This window comes from Kazachstania africana, chromosome 10, assembly GCF_000304475.1.
Source record: "Kazachstania africana CBS 2517 chromosome 10, complete genome".
Taxonomy (NCBI): Eukaryota; Fungi; Ascomycota; class Saccharomycetes; order Saccharomycetales; family Saccharomycetaceae; genus Kazachstania; species Kazachstania africana.
Genome location: NC_018949.1, coordinates 184,423 through 204,373, shown reverse-complemented (window position 1 = coordinate 204,373; position 19,951 = coordinate 184,423). Strand labels below are relative to the sequence as shown.

The 19,951-nt window shown below is 35.3% G+C and overlaps 9 protein-coding genes and 1 non-coding gene across 10 annotated transcripts; 5 read left to right on the top strand and 5 right to left on the bottom strand.

Annotated features, from left to right (window-relative positions):
- Positions 1-32: 32 nt before the first annotated feature.
- On the top strand, positions 33-1,325 carry MSG5 (tyrosine/serine/threonine protein phosphatase MSG5; the record flags this gene model as incomplete). The annotated part of the gene is made up of 1 exon (XM_003959264.1): positions 33-1,325. The coding sequence occupies one exon, from the start codon at positions 33-35 to the stop codon at positions 1,323-1,325; it is 1,293 nt and encodes a 430-aa protein (XP_003959313.1).
- A 1,526-nt stretch (positions 1,326-2,851) lies between these two features.
- KAFR0Jtrna5M lies at positions 2,852-2,924 on the top strand. The gene has a single exon. It is a non-coding gene; the product is annotated as a tRNA-Met (tRNA).
- A 112-nt stretch (positions 2,925-3,036) lies between these two features.
- On the bottom strand, positions 3,037-3,645 carry MAD2 (spindle checkpoint protein MAD2; the record flags this gene model as incomplete). Its single annotated transcript, XM_003959263.1, has 1 exon — positions 3,037-3,645. One exon carries the CDS (start codon positions 3,643-3,645, stop codon positions 3,037-3,039), a length of 609 nt encoding a protein of 202 aa, XP_003959312.1.
- Positions 3,646-3,817: 172 nt separating this feature from the next.
- On the top strand, positions 3,818-4,873 carry BET4 (Rab geranylgeranyltransferase BET4; the record flags this gene model as incomplete). The annotated part of the gene is made up of 2 exons (XM_003959262.1): positions 3,818-3,820; positions 3,896-4,873. 2 exons carry the CDS (start codon positions 3,818-3,820, stop codon positions 4,871-4,873), a joined length of 981 nt encoding a protein of 326 aa, XP_003959311.1.
- Positions 4,874-4,918: 45 nt separating this feature from the next.
- Positions 4,919-5,899, bottom strand: CTK2 (Ctk2p; the record flags this gene model as incomplete). Its single annotated transcript, XM_003959261.1, has 1 exon — positions 4,919-5,899. One exon carries the CDS (start codon positions 5,897-5,899, stop codon positions 4,919-4,921), a length of 981 nt encoding a protein of 326 aa, XP_003959310.1.
- A 538-nt stretch (positions 5,900-6,437) lies between these two features.
- Positions 6,438-7,070, top strand: PML1 (Pml1p; the record flags this gene model as incomplete). Its single annotated transcript, XM_003959260.1, has 1 exon — positions 6,438-7,070. One exon carries the CDS (start codon positions 6,438-6,440, stop codon positions 7,068-7,070), a length of 633 nt encoding a protein of 210 aa, XP_003959309.1.
- Positions 7,071-7,197: 127 nt separating this feature from the next.
- KAFR0J01060 (heat shock 70 family protein) lies at positions 7,198-9,354 on the bottom strand (the record flags this gene model as incomplete). Its single annotated transcript, XM_003959259.1, has 1 exon — positions 7,198-9,354. The coding sequence occupies one exon, from the start codon at positions 9,352-9,354 to the stop codon at positions 7,198-7,200; it is 2,157 nt and encodes a 718-aa protein (XP_003959308.1).
- A 2,911-nt stretch (positions 9,355-12,265) lies between these two features.
- Positions 12,266-12,622, bottom strand: COX16 (Cox16p; the record flags this gene model as incomplete). Its single annotated transcript, XM_003959258.1, has 1 exon — positions 12,266-12,622. One exon carries the CDS (start codon positions 12,620-12,622, stop codon positions 12,266-12,268), a length of 357 nt encoding a protein of 118 aa, XP_003959307.1.
- Positions 12,623-13,001: 379 nt separating this feature from the next.
- On the top strand, positions 13,002-13,592 carry SYS1 (Sys1p; the record flags this gene model as incomplete). Its single annotated transcript, XM_003959257.1, has 1 exon — positions 13,002-13,592. One exon carries the CDS (start codon positions 13,002-13,004, stop codon positions 13,590-13,592), a length of 591 nt encoding a protein of 196 aa, XP_003959306.1.
- Positions 13,593-13,828: 236 nt separating this feature from the next.
- CYR1 (adenylate cyclase) lies at positions 13,829-19,783 on the bottom strand (the record flags this gene model as incomplete). Its single annotated transcript, XM_003959256.1, has 1 exon — positions 13,829-19,783. One exon carries the CDS (start codon positions 19,781-19,783, stop codon positions 13,829-13,831), a length of 5,955 nt encoding a protein of 1,984 aa, XP_003959305.1.
- Between the last annotated feature and the right edge of the window lie 168 nt (positions 19,784-19,951).

Here is a 19,951-nt window from a genome sequence, read left to right as displayed (position 1 = left end):
AGAAAAGATAGATTCATCCATTAATAGATACGATGTTGGAAAGTATAGCATCGCCAAGTACAACTGAGAGGATAATAAATGTCTCGAGGTCGCCGAAAACTTTACACAAAAGAAATACCAAGAATCTATCTCTTTCAATCGACAGAAGTAATATATCGGAAGCCATTCCAGAGACTTCTATGAACTGTACATTCAACGGTACAGAGAAGGCTTGTTTAAATGCGGCACCCAGAGTCATCGGCACAATGCAAAATGATTCTTATAATATCTCTTCGTGCAATAATATCAATGATCAGGACACTAATGAAAAGACTGACGCTGCACCCGTATTAGCGCCAAATAAGAAAGGCGATGCTTCAATTTATACCTTATCTGCAGCTTCAAAAAGTACGAGTGCTTCACCAATATATGCTAGTTTCAAATGTAATGAATCTGGAAAATTAAACAGGAACCACTCGATGTCATTATCAATAAAGACCAAGAATTTAAGGACGCACAGTCGAAATCGTTCACAAACAATAACTGCTGCAAGTTTAAAGGCACATACTTCTGCGTTAAGTAGTAATGAGAAAGCAACCACGGTATGGGTCTTCCCAGAGAGTGAACAGCGTCTGAATAATAGTTTGACTAACCATACATCCAATAATAATGTTGATTTTATCCACTCAGAAATTTATAATCAAAATGCCTATCCAAATGGTCCATTACTAGTAATACCTCCTAATATTTACCTTTATTCAGAGCCAAAAATAGAGGATATTTTAGGCTTTGATCTCGTAATCAATGTAGCTGAAGAAGTTCCAGATCTGTTAGATGACATAAATAAACACGGAAGGCATATCGTTTATTATCATGTGAAATGGTCGCATAATTCTAGCATTGTTGAAAATCTTAAAGGTTTAACTGAATTGGTTCATCAATATGATGTCCAAAACAAAAAAATCCTAATTCATTGTCAGTGTGGTATATCGAGGTCTGCTTCATTAATCGTAGGTTACATAATGAGGTACAATAATCTGAACTTAAATGATGCATATTCAAAACTAAAACTGGTTGCTAAAGAAATTAGTCCAAATATGGGATTGATTTTCCAACTTATGGAATGGAACGAAAGACTAAATTCTGAAATCAATAACGATTTATCATCAGAAAGCCCAAATTTTTTGTTTGATATAACTTCAGATGCAGCTACAAACAGCAAAGTCATTATAAATGATGCTCTAAGCGATTTGGACACTTTATTTGGTGAAGACCAAAAAAATGGCAATATAGTTACCATAAATGAACTAGATTCTAATGAATTAATATCGACGAATAATTTGTGACGTGATCCTCTTTCATTATCCTTTTTTCTCAGATCAGTCCTACTTTAAAACTAGCACTGCATCAACAAATGTGCTACATTTGCTCTAGTCTGGGTATTTAGCAAATGCTGCTCACTACATTTAGGGAACATTTCAATCACCTGAAGTATAATATTAAGATATGGAGTCCACTCATCGATGATATCTCCAATAAAACGGGTGTTGATCCATTCTATTCTGACAAAAGCACTTTATTTTGTATGTCTTTCAACGGATTGGTATCTATCGGAATCAAGCTATTAGCTATGAATGTTGCTACCCAATAAGAGAAGGTATTTTCTTGGCATCAAATGGAATAATTATGGCACATTTTTATTGCACTTAGACTTCTGATAAAAGAATTTTATTGGGCCTTTGAAATTTAAATTTCTTATCATGACAAAAGAAGGCACGTTGGGCAACTTAAGGAACTTTAGCTAAAGTCGGTTGGAATTCTCTGAATTACTTAAGCTGTTTATAATAGTATTTACACATATACTTTACTTACCTGCATTAATCGAAAGCTAACATCATAATTTAACAAATCATTAACATAGCTTTGTTGACCACACGTTAAGGATAGCAATTTTATTCGTGCTTTGAGGCGTCGAATATTATGAGTTTACATTTTTCTCCAGTTATGCCTGTAAGTAATTGGAAAACTAATACCGGCGAATGCTAAACGCATTGCTCCTAGGTGTGTTATATCCTGAATTGGGGCTGATAGTAAGAGAATTGGATTTCGCTGGAAATGGCATTATACTGACATTTCAGTGTTTTGATAGTTACAATGACAAATTTATAATGTTAGAGAAGATATGAACAATAATTATGGTGTGATAAACACGACCATATATTGACACGAAATAATTATGGTGTGATAAACACGACAATGTATTGACACGAACCATATATGGCGTGATAAACACGAATACATATTATCATGCAATAATTATGGTAAGATAATTATGACAACGTATTGACTCATAAATCTAGAACATAATAATTGGCGTAAATCAAAATATTTTGGAAAAGGTATAAATACTCAGGTGAACACTGAAGTTTGATCAAAGTTTGTATTACTTTATATTATTTTATATTATGATTATATTTTATATATAACCAGTGCATTATTTGGTATAACCACTGATTAATAAGAATTACTTCACTAACTTTACTGACATCCACAACATGAACAATATTAATGAAAATAATATAAAGGGATCATCCTCTGATCTTCCTTCACGTCAGATTTCGTATAATTGCTCGACAACCGCACGACACCCGATCTAACAGAGCTGTAATGTCTTATTCAGAATAAGGACCTTAGATAAAGATATGGTAGATAGAGACGCCTCTGCCGAAAGACATTGTTACTAGAAGGGACATGTGGTCATCATAGCCTATGACTGGCAAACCGCACTATCAGTCAGACATAGAGGTAGGCGGACATTTTACATGTAGCTGGGAATAAACGCATTTTTTTATAACAAAAAAGCGAAAAACATGCTTCAGTAGCTCAGTAGGAAGAGCGTCAGTCTCATAATCTGAAGGTCGAGAGTTCGAACCTCCCCTGGAGCATTTTTTTCATATTCAGCAACTCCACGCCTAGCAGTTAACAAAGAATTCTCATTCTATTTAAACATAATGTGTTAATTTTATTTGTGATGTTATTTATATAGTAAAATCATGCCTAAAATCTGTAGCTTACTTGAAGGCCAACCTTATGATCATTTGTTGAAAATGATTTAAATTGTACCACCTCAGCGTTTTCGACCTCTTTGCTATCTGAATCAGCCCAATCTAGAGGCACTTTCGCATATGCATCTGTATAAGCCAATACGTTGAATGTATAGTTACCTTCATTAGCCAATTCAGGAAGAAATGTCATACTGGCTGTGATTTGTCTTATTAATGCCCTGATTTGGTTTTTGGTAACCTCTGAGTCAATTGATTCTGGTTCTTCATTCGATTGTTCAGAACTATTTTCACTTTTGTAATGAGTTACGTCAAAAGACCAACGTTCCACAGTATCTCCTTCATCCTTGTTGATTATACATAGAACCAATTTATTGCACTTTCCTCCTAAAAGCCACTTATGAACCTGAATTAGTATCCTCCTTATATAATCTTTAAGTTCGTCGTCGTGTGTTTTCAATAATGTTAAATCATACTTCTTCACTCTTGAAAAGTCTTCAGGTGGATATATCCCTCTTTGGTAAAGAATTGAGTTTATGCTGTATTCGAAAAATTCTGTTATCGTTCTGGTTGAGCCCTTCAAAGATATGGAGTCAATAGGCATCACGTATTGGCTATGATCTTCCCTGGTCTTTCTATATACTCGTTCCGCATAAAACTCGATCTGACAAGAAATTGATCTTAATTTTTCATATTTAAATACATTACAGAAAAAAGAGGTTATTTTACGTGGTGAAGTCAAATCCAGTGAGGAGCAAAAGTACAGATATATTACAATGGTAAGTACTATTGAGTTATATTCTTGATATAGAAAACAGGCATTACTAACTAGGAGGCCTATTATTTGTAATCAGCATGGAATTAAAAGAAAGAAATGGACCCGAGAGCTTATCAATCAGAAGAAGATACATGATAGAGAAAGAATAAATCATTATAGAAATCTAGTCGACAAGGCACTGCTTGCAAGGGATTCTAATGTATATGACTTAGATTCATTGAAGCAGACAGCCGATATATTGCAACTAAATCCTGAGCTAAACGTAATGTGGAATTATAGAAGAGATATTATCTTGCACATTGGCGATAGTTTTAGTGAAGAGCATTGGAATAGAGAATTAATATTTATAATGACTCAGTTAAAGAGATTTCCGAAAGTGTACTGGATTTGGGATCACAGAATTTGGACCTTAAATAACCATCCAGGCTCTAGTCTGAAGTTATGGAAAGCTGAATTAGACATTGTTAATAAGTTATTAGAACTTGATTCGAGAAATTATCACGGTTGGCACTATAGACGGATCGTTATTGTAAAGATCCAGAGTCATTCCTCTGAAAATATGAGCAAGGAAGAACTTGATTATGTCACTTTGAAAATCAACCAGAACATATCAAACTTTTCAGCCTGGCATCAAAGAGTACAGGTCATCTTAAGTTTGATAGAGGGGAATGAAATTGATGAAAAAAAACAATTTTTTGAAAATGAAGTAAGTTATATTACAAATGCAATGTTCACAGATGCAGAAGATCAGTCAGTATGGTTCTATTTGAAATGGTTTATCAAAAGCGATGTTGTAAAGGAAAGTTTAGGCCAAAAGTCCTATCTAAAGATGCTCGAGTCCTTGAAAAAAAATATAATTGCCATTAATGATGATGATATTGCATTCTCAGGAAAGGGAAATAAAAGGTGCCTGAATACTTTGATTAATATTGAAAATATTCAGAAAAAATTCAATCCAAGTCTCGAATTGCATACAAAGGAATATCTGCAAATATTAATTGAAGTAGACCCTCTAAGAAAAAATAGGTATGTACACTTACTTTCAAATTTATGATTGGTAATTATATGCATGTATATATAATTCTTGCGAAAAGTAGTATTATGCTGCAGAATCACGACTTCTATTCAACTCAAATGCTTCATTTGCAAGCACCTTCTGCGACAACACATATCTTCTTTCCATAATGGCAAAGTCTCTTGGAGAAGATATAAATGGGTCTGCATCAATTTCACTGCTGGGAATTTCTATAAGTCCAACTTCTGGACCAGCCTTTTTTTTCAGTTCTAAAAATGCATCAATACTGACCATGATTGATGACTTTTGGGGTAGATTATCCTTTAGATCGCAAAGGTCGAAAGCATTTATATAAAAATTGATAATATCAAAATAGGCCTCGTTGACTGCCATCAAATCTATTCCAAATGTCTCAATTTTTTTGATAGGCCAGTTTGTCAGTCCTAAAAGTTCGAATGCAATTTTCAAAGATGCCAATGCAATTGAATGCTGCGGCACAATTAAAAGAGTTTCTAATTTCAATGCATCATATGCTATAATCCAAGCTAACTCAGCTATATCAGACTCAAATTCCAAAGATTTGCAAAACTTGATGACGTACTCATCTATATGAACGGCGTTATTTATTCTGTAATCAAAGTTACATGACTCTAGTATTCGTAACTCAATTTGAAATATCCTTTTTTTGAAATTCTCTAAATATTCTTGATTGAGTTTTGTAATGTTTCTTAGCTTCAGTGACGTGGTACATATGTCATTCACTTTTTTTAAAGTTTCAACTTGCTTACAGCTCAATATCAAACAGCTTGTCGCCAAAGTATAGCATAATTCAGTTTCAAAGGGGTTAAAAAGGTGATATCTTTGGTAATAATAAAGAGCAGTTTCTAGAGTTTTCCTGGGAAGTCTTAATTGTGCACATGTATCGGTTAACAGTTTGAAGACAGTTAATTTCTTTTGATTGTAAATGCGACGGTCACTTATAGTATTCTTCTGTGCCCTTGTGACTTGGTTTTTGGTGAGGTAGGGTCTTGAAAGCAGCAGTTGTGCTTCGAGATAGTCAGACATGATGACGGATATATATTAAGCTATTCGTATAGTTATTCCATCTAGTTTTATAGTACCAAAATATCAACATAATCGATGATTAAATAAATTTCAATTTCATATCACTATGTACGTTATTGCACTGCTAATAACGTGTATACTAACTAAAATCGATCTCATTGGCCTGCCACTATACACCATATTTACTTTTTCTCTTCTATATATGTCGAATGTGGTACTTTAGACTTAACATTTTGATACTGCCATTTCTTGTCGATTGCAGGGTTTATTTTTATGCTCACTAATAATAAAAAGTGGAAAAATTAACTAAATATAAAAGTATGATATAAACTATCACCTTTTTTGAATCATGTTTGCGTCGACACAAAAATTAGAGGAGCTCAGGTCAATGCCAGAACTAAAATAAATCAGGAAGCCTTCTTAGTATTAGTATCGTCTGAATTGTGTTACAATATTAATCGCTATAAACGGCACTGAAGTTTTTATAGTGAGATTTCGGGATAGAATCCATCCATTAGATGAGCTTAATGGTGAAACGATGGTCAGTAAATACACTGCAAATGCAATGAAGAGACATGATATATTAACTAGTAGCAATTTCGAGAGAAATAAAAAATATAGAGTAAATGATACCAAAATTATGCCAATTTTTGAGCCTTCAGGTTTACTTGAAAGTGAATCGAACAAGAGGGAAGGCTTTGCTTCAAAACATGTCGAACCCGCAGACTCTATTGTTCCTATACACTATTGGAATGAGAGGAAAATAACAGTTGCAGATAGACCTATAATTAAGAGTATTCTTTACAAACAAGGTATTAAAAAACCTTTAAGAGAATTCTACCTAGACGACAAAAACCATTATATAATCGGTAGATTGCTGGATACAAGCATCAAAGATAAGAACAATGAAGAAAAAGATTCGTTGATGCAGGATATCCCTATTCCCGACGAAGGGTGCTCAAAAGAACATTGTGTAATACAGTTCAGGCAAAAGCATGACAAACTACTTCCTTATATTCTAGATCTGAATTCCTCCAACGGAACATGTTTAAATGGGACCCTTATACCAAAATCGAGATATATAGAATTGCGTAACGCAGACAGCATTACGTTCTCAGAATTTCCAGAGGATTCAGAGTACGAACTTATATTCATAAATAGTCAGCTATAAAGTATAGTAATCAAAGATAAACTCAAACTTCCATACTAACTCAGTATTTTATTACATCTTTACACATCAATGTATTTACGCTCAGTTAAAGCAAGAAAATCAAAAATCTTAAAGTTCATGCATTTGTCTACAATTCGTCATGTTCGAAGTAGTCACCATCATCGTCTTCGTCGTCTTCATAATCGAAACCTTCCGAAGCACCTTCTGGGCTGCCATATAACTTGGAAGTGATAGGATAAGCGACCTTAGACAAAGCGTCAAACTTTTCTTCGAAATCTTCAGCCATAGCAGAGTCAAAGTTATCTTCTAACCACTCTAATGTATCATTAGCAGCATCGGACAAAGCTTCTTTGTCTTCTTCCTCTAATTTATCACTTAAATCACCGTTTACTTGGTTCTTGATGGAGTGTGCGTAGTTTTCTAATTTATTTCTGGCTTCAATTTTGTTTTTGAAAGCAGCATCTTCAGATGCGTACTTTTCAGCTTCTTCAACCATTCTATCAATATCGTCTTGGCTCAATCTACCTTTGTCATTTGTAATCGTAATGGATTCTGATTTGCCCGTACCTTTATCAGTAGCAGAAACCTTCAGAATACCATTAGCATCCAACGCAAATGTAACTTCAATCTGTGGAATCCCTCTTGGAGCTGGTGGAATACCAGTAAGTTCAAACTTGCCTAGCAGATTATTGTCCTTAGACATGGCTCTTTCACCTTCAAAGACTTGGATCATAACGGTTGGTTGATTGTCAACCGCCGTGGAGAATATTTGTGATTTCTTGGTTGGAATAGCAGTATTTCTTTTAATTAATGGGGTCATGACACCGCCAGTTGTTTCAATACCTAAAGTTAAAGCATTGACATCTAATAAGACAATATCTTCAACACCTTCTTCACCGGATAAGACACCAGCTTGAACAGCGGCACCATATGCAACGGCTTCATCAGGGTTAATACCTTTTGAAGCTTTCTTACCATCAAAGAATGATTCCAATAATTGTTGGACTTTTGGAATTCTAGTAGAACCACCGACTAAAACAATGTCATCTATAGCATTTTTTTCAAGACCAGCATCCTCCAATACCTTTTCAACAGGTTTTAAAGTTCTCTTGAATAGGTCTAAGTTCAATTCTTCAAATTTAGCTCTGGTTAATGTTTCACTCAAGTCAATGCCATCAACGAAAGAATCAATTTCAATACGAGTAGACATTTGGCTGGATAAGGCACGTTTAGCCTTCTCAGCTTCTCTCTTCAATTTTGCTAATGCTTTATCGTTGTCACTTACATCAATACCGTGCTTCTTTTTGAAAGCTTTAATCAATTGACGAACAATCTTATAATCAAAATCTTCACCACCCAAATGAGTATCACCAGAAGTAGCTTGTACTTCGAAGACACCGTTTTCAATAGATAAAAGGGAGACATCAAAAGTACCACCACCCAAATCATACACAATAATTTGATGTTCCTTGTCGGACTTATCTAAACCGTAGGCAATGGCAGCGGCAGTTGGCTCGTTGACAATTCTTAAAACATTCAAACCGGCGATTGTACCTGCATCTTTCGTAGCTTGTCTTTGGGCATCATTGAAGTATGCTGGTACAGTGACAACAGCATGTGTAACTTTTTGACCCAAATAATCTTCAGCAATTTGTTTCATCTTTCCTAAAATCATACCAGAAATTTCTTCTGGAGTGAACATTTTTTTCTCACCTTTAACTTGAACTTCGACAGCTGGCTTACCATCATTGCTAACAACATTGAAAGGCAAATGCTTGATATCTCTTTGTACAGACCTATCTTCGTATTTTAAACCAATTAATCTTTTGATATCAAAAATAGTATTCTTTGGATTTGATGCAATTTGATTTTTAGCCGCATCACCAATTAATCTTTCTTCATCGGTAAAGGCAACGTATGAAGGTGTAATTCTGTTACCTTGTTCATTAGCCAGAATTTCTGTTTTACCGTTCTTCATAACGGCAACACAGGAGTAAGTGGTACCTAAATCGATACCAATAACGGTTCCATAAGATTCAACGTCATCCGCTTTGGCAAAAACATGAGAAGATTTGGAAATATTTTGGAAAGGTAGAACAATTAGAAACAATGCATACAATGTAACCGATAATGGAATTAACCAGTTATGACCACGCATACTGAACATCTTGAGTACCTGAATGGTTACGATTGACTTACTTTTATGACTAGCTTTTAAGATTGAACCTTCATATATAGTAATGGAAAACTCACGACCATTTTTTTTTTTACGTGTTATCTTCATTTTGCGTTGAAAAAACTAAATCGGGAAAGAGCATAGTACATTTCGTAGATATTCTAGAAAACTGTATTAATTGCAACAAGAAAACGAATAAGCGATTACAAATTTTTGTCAGGCACACACTTAGCACGACAAAACTTATTAAATTACATAGTTGTAAGTACGTATCTCTTCCCAGAGTATAATCAATATGACGAGTAACGTTTGACGAGAAATTAGCAGTAATCCAGATAGAAATTTGTTAGAGAACTATCTTTTGGTATGTTGCACGTGATATAGCCGATTATTATAATCATGTATAATTTGATTTTCAAAATATATTTTGTGTACGCGTCCGAATCTTAAAAATGAAGAAGATCACCGAGGAATATATTTAATGAAAATTTCCAGCAGCAAAAATATTCCATGAAACATAGAAAATGTTCATAACATTTTCATTCTCAAAAGCTTTGCATCTGCATGCTTCCTAATTTCTTAGTTAGATATCTACAATCTGATTTACTCATGCCAGTGAGGTTAAAGAAGAATATTATGAATTATTTTTAGCTGTGCGTCACACTTTTTTTTGGAAATTAGTCTATTGGATGTACTAGGATCATTCTTAATGATAGAAGCACGTCTTGGTTATTACCAAAGGCACAAGGGAGACATTTAATGTAACTATCTTTAACATCAAGAAATGAATATTTATTGGATATTAGGTTTTTATCTTTAAGCAATTGGCCGTCTCATAGCTACTGTTCGGCATTAATGTACATCCAACAGGCCAACTTATTATAAGAACAGTTGACACTGCGTCTTCTTCGAAAGTCTTTTCCTACTTTAATTTACGAGACGGGAAAATATTGTAAAAGACTCGATTCAAGTAACTCGGAGTTCTGACATAGAAATGGTTCAAAGTTCATGTTTTTTAGACTGTTTCTCTGTACTCGCACACAATACTGTGATACCGGCAGGGAGAGAAAACACTTCCCGTAATACCATTGATAAAAGGGGCTGTTTATGGCAAGTTAGAAGGGGTAGGCCGATTTCGTAAAATACTCTCATTTCCAAGAAATAGAGAGATTCAAGGTTTGATGTGGCGTTCGGCCGATATTATTTCGTTTAAATATCTCCAATGGCGGTATTATTCGGCCGAGATAATCAGATATCAGAGCAGCTGGCTAGCGCATATCTGGTGCTAAATAGGTAGTATTATCTAATACGAAACCTATTTAGGACCTAGCAATTGCATTGTTTGGTTTACTGTTTGGTCTTCCATATTTTTTTTTAAATTAACCATTCATTCTTAAATTAGTGGTAGCCAAATATATCGCTAGTGAAATAAGTTTCTTACGGGAGGACTGGCATAAAAATATCTCCAATTGTTGTCGGTTGTATGTGTTTCTGTTAAAAAAAATTGCAAGACTAGGTTGAAGAGGATAAAGAGGAGGCCTTCAAGATTTTGAAATACTACTATGATCATGACTTACGTACCTTTGACACTGCTGATGTCTACAGTACCGGCCAGAGTGAGAGGTTTTCGGGTGAATTTTTGAGAGAATACAAGATAAGAAGAGAAGCAGTTGTTATTCTAACAAAAGTCTTTTTTCCAGTAGATGAAGAAAAATCTCAAAGCTCGAATTTAAGGGACCTTGCGGACAATGAGGATCTTGCACTGAGTGATTAATCAAAGAGGTCTTTCTCGTAAGTACATTTTAGATGGAGTCACTAAATCTCTCGAGAGGCAAGTACCTATATTGGTGTACTGCAGATACATAGGTTAGACAATGATCTCCCTATGAAGGAAATCAAGGGGTCTCTAAATGATGCCGTAGTAAGAGATGATGTTAGGTATGTTGGTGCCTCCACTATACTGGCAACTGAATTCGCTGAAATGCAATTTATTTCATGGCAATCGCAATACAATCTACTCTATCGGGAGGATGAAAAAGAAGTCATTCTCTTTGCTAAGAGACTTAATATTGATTTGATTCCTTGTTCACCCAATTCTAGAGGTTTATTGACTAGGGCCGTTGGTGTGGACACTCCTAGGAGCGCAAATGATCCACGAATGCATAATTTTTCGGAACAAGATGTAGAGATTATTGGCAGTGTTGAAAAAGTTGCCGAAGGTGAAAACGTAAGTATGGCAATGGTTTCAACTGCGTGGGTCTTAAGCTAAGCTGCCAACCAATTGTCGGTTTGAGCCCAATTAAAAGAGCTAAAGAAGCTATCGAATCTCTAAACCTCGACTTGTCTGACGAAGAAATCAGATATTTGGAAGAGTCCTATCGCCCAAGACAACTACCAAGGTTTTTTTTATGACTTCATGACGCTTTAGAAGAATTGAATAGGTAATATAACAAGCAATGTATCAGGATATCTGCAGTCGAAATGCTTGAAAAGAGTATTTATATTGATGGTTTATATCAAGCAACATATAAAAAATGCCTGGTTTTTAAACCAAACACAAATGAATCACTTTCTACTACAGCAATATGGAGACAAACTCAGAACGTTGCTGGAAATATACTGTAGTTACCGACATTCTGCATGTATAGTTCTTGATAATAGCGGGATGGTAAACTACTGGAAGCAGCTAATTGGTTTCAAATTACCATATTAGAATATAAATTAACTTGAAGCAGACGCATGTTCTTTGAAAAGGAATTAAGCATTGCTGGAAATTTCTTTCTTGTCATCTAATATTGATACCTTGAGCAAATTTTATATTCAAGATGATGAGTCTTCATTGATAACGGATAACTCGATGTCAAAGAAAATAACGTAATAGTGTCCTCATGCGACGGAAAGTGAGTACTGGATCTTTATCTATTCTATTGACCCTGGAAAAGAAAATAAATTTAAAAAATAAGTCAATAAGCAAATCTTGGTCTACAACGATAATTTGAGGTCGCCTAAGTTGCAGTTACTACCAAACGTTTTCTGATTCGTCGTCTAACCTTTCCACTCTTTTTGGTTCCCAGTCTTCTTCAGCTAACCCCTGTAGGCGGTAAAACTCATCCTTAATATCAAATTTCCTTCTATTCTTTATGAGCTTTGTTAATTCTTCCTCGTTCATCTCTTGAACGTGTCTATCGTCCCTCTCATATTTAATGGCAGTGAACCCAGCTAACCAGTATGAACTAATTACCATCATCCCCAAAAACGGTAAACCAAAGTATAAAAAAGGATTACCTTTCAGGCGCTTGTAATACTTCCCTGCTAGTGACGCATCATACGCCAGTTGCTCCCTCTTAGATCTAAATTTTTTTGAACCAAACGACATCTGAAGTTTCTTGGAGCGTCTTTTAGTATCCTGAATCGATCTAGTCGATTAAAAAATTATAAATTGTTTTCTGAATTAGCAAAACTTACTGAATAAGGTCCTTTAATTTACCACTATGATGCTATCTTACACGTTGTTCCCTCGACGCTACTATAACAAGTATGTCTTTTTTACACTTTAGGGCTGTGTATAATTCTTATCCGAAGCCTAATATTCTATTTTTTTTTTTGGTCCACAAGTTCAACGTTGCAATCGATGTAGATAGATGGACTGAAGAAAATTCTGAAGTATCCCACTGTGCATTATCCTAATCACTTCTTCTACAATTTGCTACTCTCCTTTTTGCTAGCAAGTAGTACCGTAAAAGTTAAATCAAGATATGCTATCACTTAGAAGATACATGCGTATTCCAAATGAATTGAGGCTTTCAGAGATTTTTAAACAGGACTCATTGTCCCCTCGTAAGATATTTTTACAAATCGTCCTTCTGCAATTATTCTATTATACAACTGCCACCTTATTGTTTTGTTGTTGGGCAAACATCGAGGGACATAAAATAGAGATAAAAAAATGGCTATTTTCCTTTGAAAATATTGATATAACTAATACATATGGTCTTTCCATGTGTTTACTGTGGCTTCTAGATGCTCTCATTTGCGTTATTTTCCTGACTGTTATCGTTGGTAGAAGTAAACTGGCCTGGGATTTCGCTGTAACTATTCATGCTATTAATTTTATTGCAGTTTGTCTATATACGGGTGAGATACCCTCTTTAACATGGTTTATGTTGCAGTTTTGTTCTTCATTAATCTTAATCTTTTTGGGTACGTGGACTACAAGATGGAGAGAACTAAGGGATACCTTTTTTGAAGGTATGTTGGACGAAGATAATGTTGCAAATATGCAGTTGCAAGATATGGATACTTTGGAGAATGGAAATTCCCGAGTAAAGGACCTGGAAAGTCAATAATGATCTCAATTTCGTCTATTTATAGGAAAAAGAGATAGTATCCAACTTGCATCAGATAATATCACTCAATTGAAAGTGTTTCTTGAATCATATAACTCAAAAGTAGTTGTGTAACCTTATATGATGTAAGCGCTTCAGCATTTCAAACTAACTGATCAGCGCTTTGAAAATTTGTATTAGTAGAAACATTAAGAATAAGTAAACAGTTATATATATAAATGAAAAATGTGACTGAGTTAATGAGGATTCTCGCCCTCCTCATAAGTTTTTAATACTATGTCTACTATGTCGAAGATAGACTGGGGAGAATGTAGAGGATCTGATCCGTAATAAACGTCTAAACCGGTCAACCTTTGCCGAACTAGTAATAACGAAACCATAGATTCAATTCTAGTAACTAAGTGGTCTAAAAAGGAAACAACTTCTCGGTCCGATATTGCACTCATGATCGCATTTCGAGACCTATCGTCCAAAGTAACGTAAGTATTATCCTCAAGATGAGCTTCAACCTCAAGCGTACCACCACTAACGGCGGATGTGACACATTCTAACCTGTTTGAAAGAGTCCTTAGTTTAAAGAGGAGATCTCGATCAACGCTTTTAGAATCCTCAGTTTCAGAGGAAAAATTATGTCTGGATCCTAAAGATTTAGGATATACAATAGTGACAAGCTCCTTTGTCTCTAAGCCTTTTAATTTTTGTTCCCCATGATCAAAAAATACCCAACCAATGTTCTCTAACATTGCTATTTCCTTCTCTAAAACCTCTCCAATAATTTCTTCTCCGTAAACATCTTTTAAAGATTTCTTGTCGTTAACTACCTCCTTGTGATATTCCATGATTTTGTTGAACTCCGAAATGAAATCACTACTCAAGGTAATTTGACCACCATCGGCTACACCCGAAACTCTTGCTGCTTTGTTCACTACAGGTCCTAAATAATCCATTCTTTGCGTTACCAGATCAAGTTCAGGAACAGGGCAACCCCAATGAGTACCCATACGCACAGAGAGGCCTTGATATATTTTGTTCCCTTGCTCATCCGTTACAAGGCTCCCATCTTGAATGCTTGTTATTTCTTGTGGCCAAGCAGCATCCAGCAATTTTAGCTGAACACTGAGACACCACACTAGCGCTCCTATTGGGGTCGGAAACGTCACCATAAATGCGTCACCTTCTGTTTTGACCTCATAACCACCAAAAATTCTAAGTTGACGACGCATAATATCATTGTGGGTTTTTATTGCTGTACGCATTGCATTTGGAAATAATTCCCACAAAAGTGTTGAATTTTTAATATCTGTGAAGACAACAGCTAGGTTCCCAGTTGGTGGGGAAATTTCTGGTTGTAATCGCCTTAGTGTAGTATCTTCGAAAGTAGTTCTTCTGGTCATTAATGAATTTTTATTAACAGTAAATTTCCTTTGACCTTCAGTGCTTTTATCCAATGCCAAACATAAAATAGTTATGGCTTCTGAACATCCATATGCAATTGCATGATCTTTCATTTCTTGAGCAGCAAGCATAGGCTGGGTACTATTTTCTCTTGCTATATCACAGGCCGTTTCTACATCCATGTAATCCCAAAGTCTATGTGTTGCTACTACCAGCATTTCATCAGCTTTGCTTAGTGTAACCATTGAAATATCAGGTGAGGCGTGAATATGAGGCAGTAAATCGAAAAATCCCACTGCCCTTGAAACGTCAGCTACACCATCCAATCTGTCATTGTTAACATATCCCCCAGAAAGTCTTATTCTTTCATACTCCTCCCTTTTAGATGGAACATGTCTTTTTGTTAAAATTTGGTAGTCCCCATTATATTTCGATAGTACACCCATACAATCACCTATATTAGCTGTAAACATTTTTTTACCTTTGATATAAATAATGGTAGAACAAGCACCACTTAACAAATCTGCAGATGTTAAGTTTTCCACATTGGTGCCATTATCCACGGAAGAGAGCATCCCGTTAACCTCTTTATTTAACTGTAAGAAACTGAAACGTAATGCTTTCTTGATATTTTCATCATTATTATCCCCGTATTTCTCTAGTTGCCTAATTAGAATTTTATCGTAAATGTCTCTAACAATTCTAGAAATATTGTGGCCATACTCGGCATTTTGATTTTTACCATCGTGTAGACATAACAAACATTCATCATCCTTACCTCTAAATCTTTCAAAAGTTACATCTCTGACAGATACATGGTCACGCTGACCCAGGGTGTCAGCCACACCATATCGCATACCATTGATTACTGATGCTGTAGTTCTTAGACGGAAATTGCTACTTTCATCAGGAACTCTGGTCGTATTTAACGTGACATCCATCAAACCCAGCACCTTCAAGTTATTCAATTCAGTCATATCAGATAAATCTGCACCAAGTGTTTCGTCAAAGTATGATCTTACCTCAAATCTTCTATTCCCTGAGAAATTTAAGTATTTCAAATCCTTGTTGTTTCTCCAATTCCAATCATAGTGATAATTAGAAATATTGTATTTGAGCTGGTTAGAACCCACATCAAGCGTTGTAAGTTGAGAAAGATGTGATAATTCGGCAGGTAAGGTTTGTAACTGGTTATTATTCAACATGAGGGTCTTCAACTGAGACCATCTTAAAAAACTATCACCTGAGAGGGTTGCAAGCTTGTTTCCAGACAAAAACAGTTCAGTTAAGCTCTGTAGCTTTAAAGCAGAAGCATTTTTAAAGTTATTATATGACAAATTCAACAGCTGCAAGTTTGAAAAAGAGTTGAAAAAGGGCCACATATCATCGTCAAATTGGTTATCCGCTGCAATAAAAAATAGTAAACTTTTTGACAACTTGGCTCCATTCAAAATGTTCTGATAGAATGGTTTTTCGAGACTTGGGGTACCAAACATATTAGAAGATATATTTAGAAAGTTCAGTTCAATATCTTCCATCCCGTCATAAAAGTCCCTAATATTGTTAGAATGAAGATCCAATGATTTTAAACTAGTTAGCTGTGAAAAATTGGGCGGAAAGCATTCAAGTTTGTTTCTAGCGACAGAAAGATAGATTAGTTTGCTTAACAGAGAGATTTCCGGTGGAAGTCTACTTAAATTATTTTCGTTCAATTCTAGTTTTTCTAGTCTTGTTAAATTAGTGAAGAGTTCACCGGGAATACTGGACAGTTGTGCTTTATTTAAAGATAAACTTGTCATATTCATAGGGTAAAATTCTTTGAATGATATTGAGGTGATGGGATTTTCCTGTATTTCTAAAGCGCGCAATTTAGGCAGAGTATCTTCAAACCTGGAAATTCTATTATCGGTTAAAAACAGGTTCTGTAAGTTTGATGCATCAGTTTTCATGGAGGTTATCCTATTATGGCGCAGATTCAAGGTCCTTAGACTCTTCATACTGACCAAACTTGTAATTGTGGTAAGCTTATTGTGGGACAAATTGATCTTTGCCAATTTTACCAATTGATTGATACTTTCAGGCAAAGATTGAATTTTATTATAGGATAAGTCAGCTTGAAGTAGATTGGTACAGCTATTTATAACTTCTGGATAATGAACAAACCTGTTTGATGAGAGATCTAGTAATTGTAAGTTTTTCAGTTGCACGAATCCGTTTGGTAGTTTGTCCAGCTCATTACATTGAAGATTTAAAATAGTCAAATTTCCCAATTTTGAAATTGAACTTGGCACTTTCTTAATGAAATTTCTCTGTAATTCTAACGAAACAAGTTTATAAGCTTCCGTTATGTTAGCAGGAAACTTTGATGCCCTAACATTCACCATTCTTAAACTTAATAATTTAATGGTGCTCTGTATAAATTCTAATGGAAGGAAAATATTGGCATTATTTGATACATCTAAACTCTCAATTTCTGAAGTATGTTGATAAAAGATGATTGGAGGTGTAGTCAAATCCATATTTCTCAGATCCACATGCACGAAGTCGCTTCTTAACAATTTGTGTTCTTGTTCAGGAGTGAAGTGAGAGGGTGTTACTGGATGGAAGAGAAATTTGAAAACAAAACTTAAATCCTCTATACCCATTATATGTAATGGGTCAGATTTTCTATAACCATTCAATAGCAAAAGTTTCCTTTCTACAAGAATTGGCTTGGACAATGGCCTCAAAATTTTTGACAATTTACCAACTTTTAATGATATTTGAAAGTTGCTTTGTGAAGTTATGTTAAATTTCTTTTTTAAAGTTGGTAACATTTCTTCAACGGTTGTGCCAGGTGTACAAGATAATGTGGTGAATGTATCATCCGTATTGAAAATACGAATGGCATAATGTCTCTTTGGGTCTAAGTCACTAAAATCTTTATAGTAACGTTCTAATTCATATTCCACTTTATCAAATCTTTCATCGTCTAAACTAAACCTTACACGTCCTGCCATATTTTCATTACTATTTTCTCTCGCCAAAGCAGAAAGTTCTGTTGACGACATCAGCCTCTTTTTAGCATCTTTCACCAGTGCCCTTCGCACATTACTATTATCATGTTCATCACTATCGATATCATAAAAATCTTCATCTTTTTCCTCGGAAGAAGATGAAGTCGTGCTTTCTGTTCCGGAAGTATAGTCCGAAAAGTCATCCTCATTTCCATACTGGTAATTTGAAGTTGGTGTGTTATTAAGAAAAGAATAAGTGTTGGCTTTTATATCCGCATTATCTTTACCTTCATGTAAATTGAAATTCCTACCTCTAAGTCTGTGATGTTTACGATCCCTTCCTGAGACCGCCAGTGGATCGATCTCCTTAAAAGCTTTCCTTGATTTTGATCTTGATTTCTTTGGTAAGCTTGCTTGATCGATATCCCAACTTTGAGGAGCAATCCATTGGTTTGTGCTTTTATAAGAAAATGTAGGAATATTATTTATGTTCGATGAGCCGCTCCAAGCTGGTAGGTTAGCAATTGAATGCGATTTCTTTGGGCTTAACAGTGCATTTCTTGCTGAAAGTCTATTATGATTTGCTTTAAAAGTTATATCGTCATTTTCTATTGATCCTCCAGTGGCAGAATTTCTTTGCTTAAGAGCAGATGGCTCGGGAAGAGGGATGGAAACGTTTTCTACAACAGGCTTTGTAATGTCCGTAATATCTTCTAAGTTGGTGTCAAGAGGAAACCATTTTGGTTGAGTTTCTTCATTTTCTTTATTATCTTGGGGTTCATTCTTTACAATTTTTTCATCCAGGTCATTAAAAACTTTTAAATCTCCTTTTTCATTATCTTCTTCATTATTATTTTTTTGGATGGTATTAACAGGTAATATATTATAAGACTGTACTTTAGACGACGTTATTGTATCTCCTGGTTGATCTTTTGAAGTTTGTGAACTAGATCTATCGCTAGCATTTATTGTACTTATGGCAGAATTTCTCCTGCTAGTACTGGTCGATGAAAGTGGCGGTATTGCAGAACTTCGCCTTGGCACCATGTTGGATGTAGCTTTGTTGTTATTATATTTAATGGGGGAGGTATCTGAAGGCTCCAGAGTGTTTGTGATTGTGTTGACCTTTTCCTTAACTTGTGGAGATATGTGTTCGGAGACATTTGGAGGTAATACAGACTCTTTTGAACCTCTTCTACTTGTAATAAAAGACGTAATACTTGATACAGGACTTGCATGAGGAGCCACTGCAGTGGTGGCTTTTGGTTGAACTTTTCCTAGTTTTTCTTTCTTTGGAGTTACTTTCGTTTTTGGAGGCTTTGCAGAAGTTAAACCAGTACTGGATAATCTCTTAAACAACGATCCTGCAAATGAATGCTTTCTTGGTGGCATTACATCAGTATGATGTTGCGAATATGAAAAGTCATTTCCCTTGTCATGGCCTGCAGTATGACCGGAATTAGTTATTGATAGATTACTTAAAGTTCTTCTCAGTGAAAGAGGAGCTTTTTTCTTTTGTTTCTTGGATCTTTCACTGTTTGTAGTGGGGAAAGATGACTTAATGCTATCTCTACTAGGAGTTCTATCCAAGGGACCTCCTCCTTGATACTGTGCACTCAATCGCTTCCCTCGCTTGGCACTGTTAAAGTACTGGTCCTCATCATGTATTCTTTCAATAAAGTTTGGCTTATTCTGTGTTATCATGTCATCATCACCATCATCATCTTGTTCTTCTTTCCTTTCTTTCCAAAGTTTTTCCTCAGGTAATGTATCCGTATCATATTTTGAAGGAAACGGCATCTTGTTCAGCTAGTCCCTTCTTCCTCTTCTTCTTCTATTGTGTTGTGAACAAAACACCAGTTGTATGGTTTACAAACTGCGTCTATTATTTAATCTGATATTCTTTAACTTTTTGATATTCCCATCCTTATATTTTATTTTTCTTCTACCCTTTTAGTTTTTCTCTTT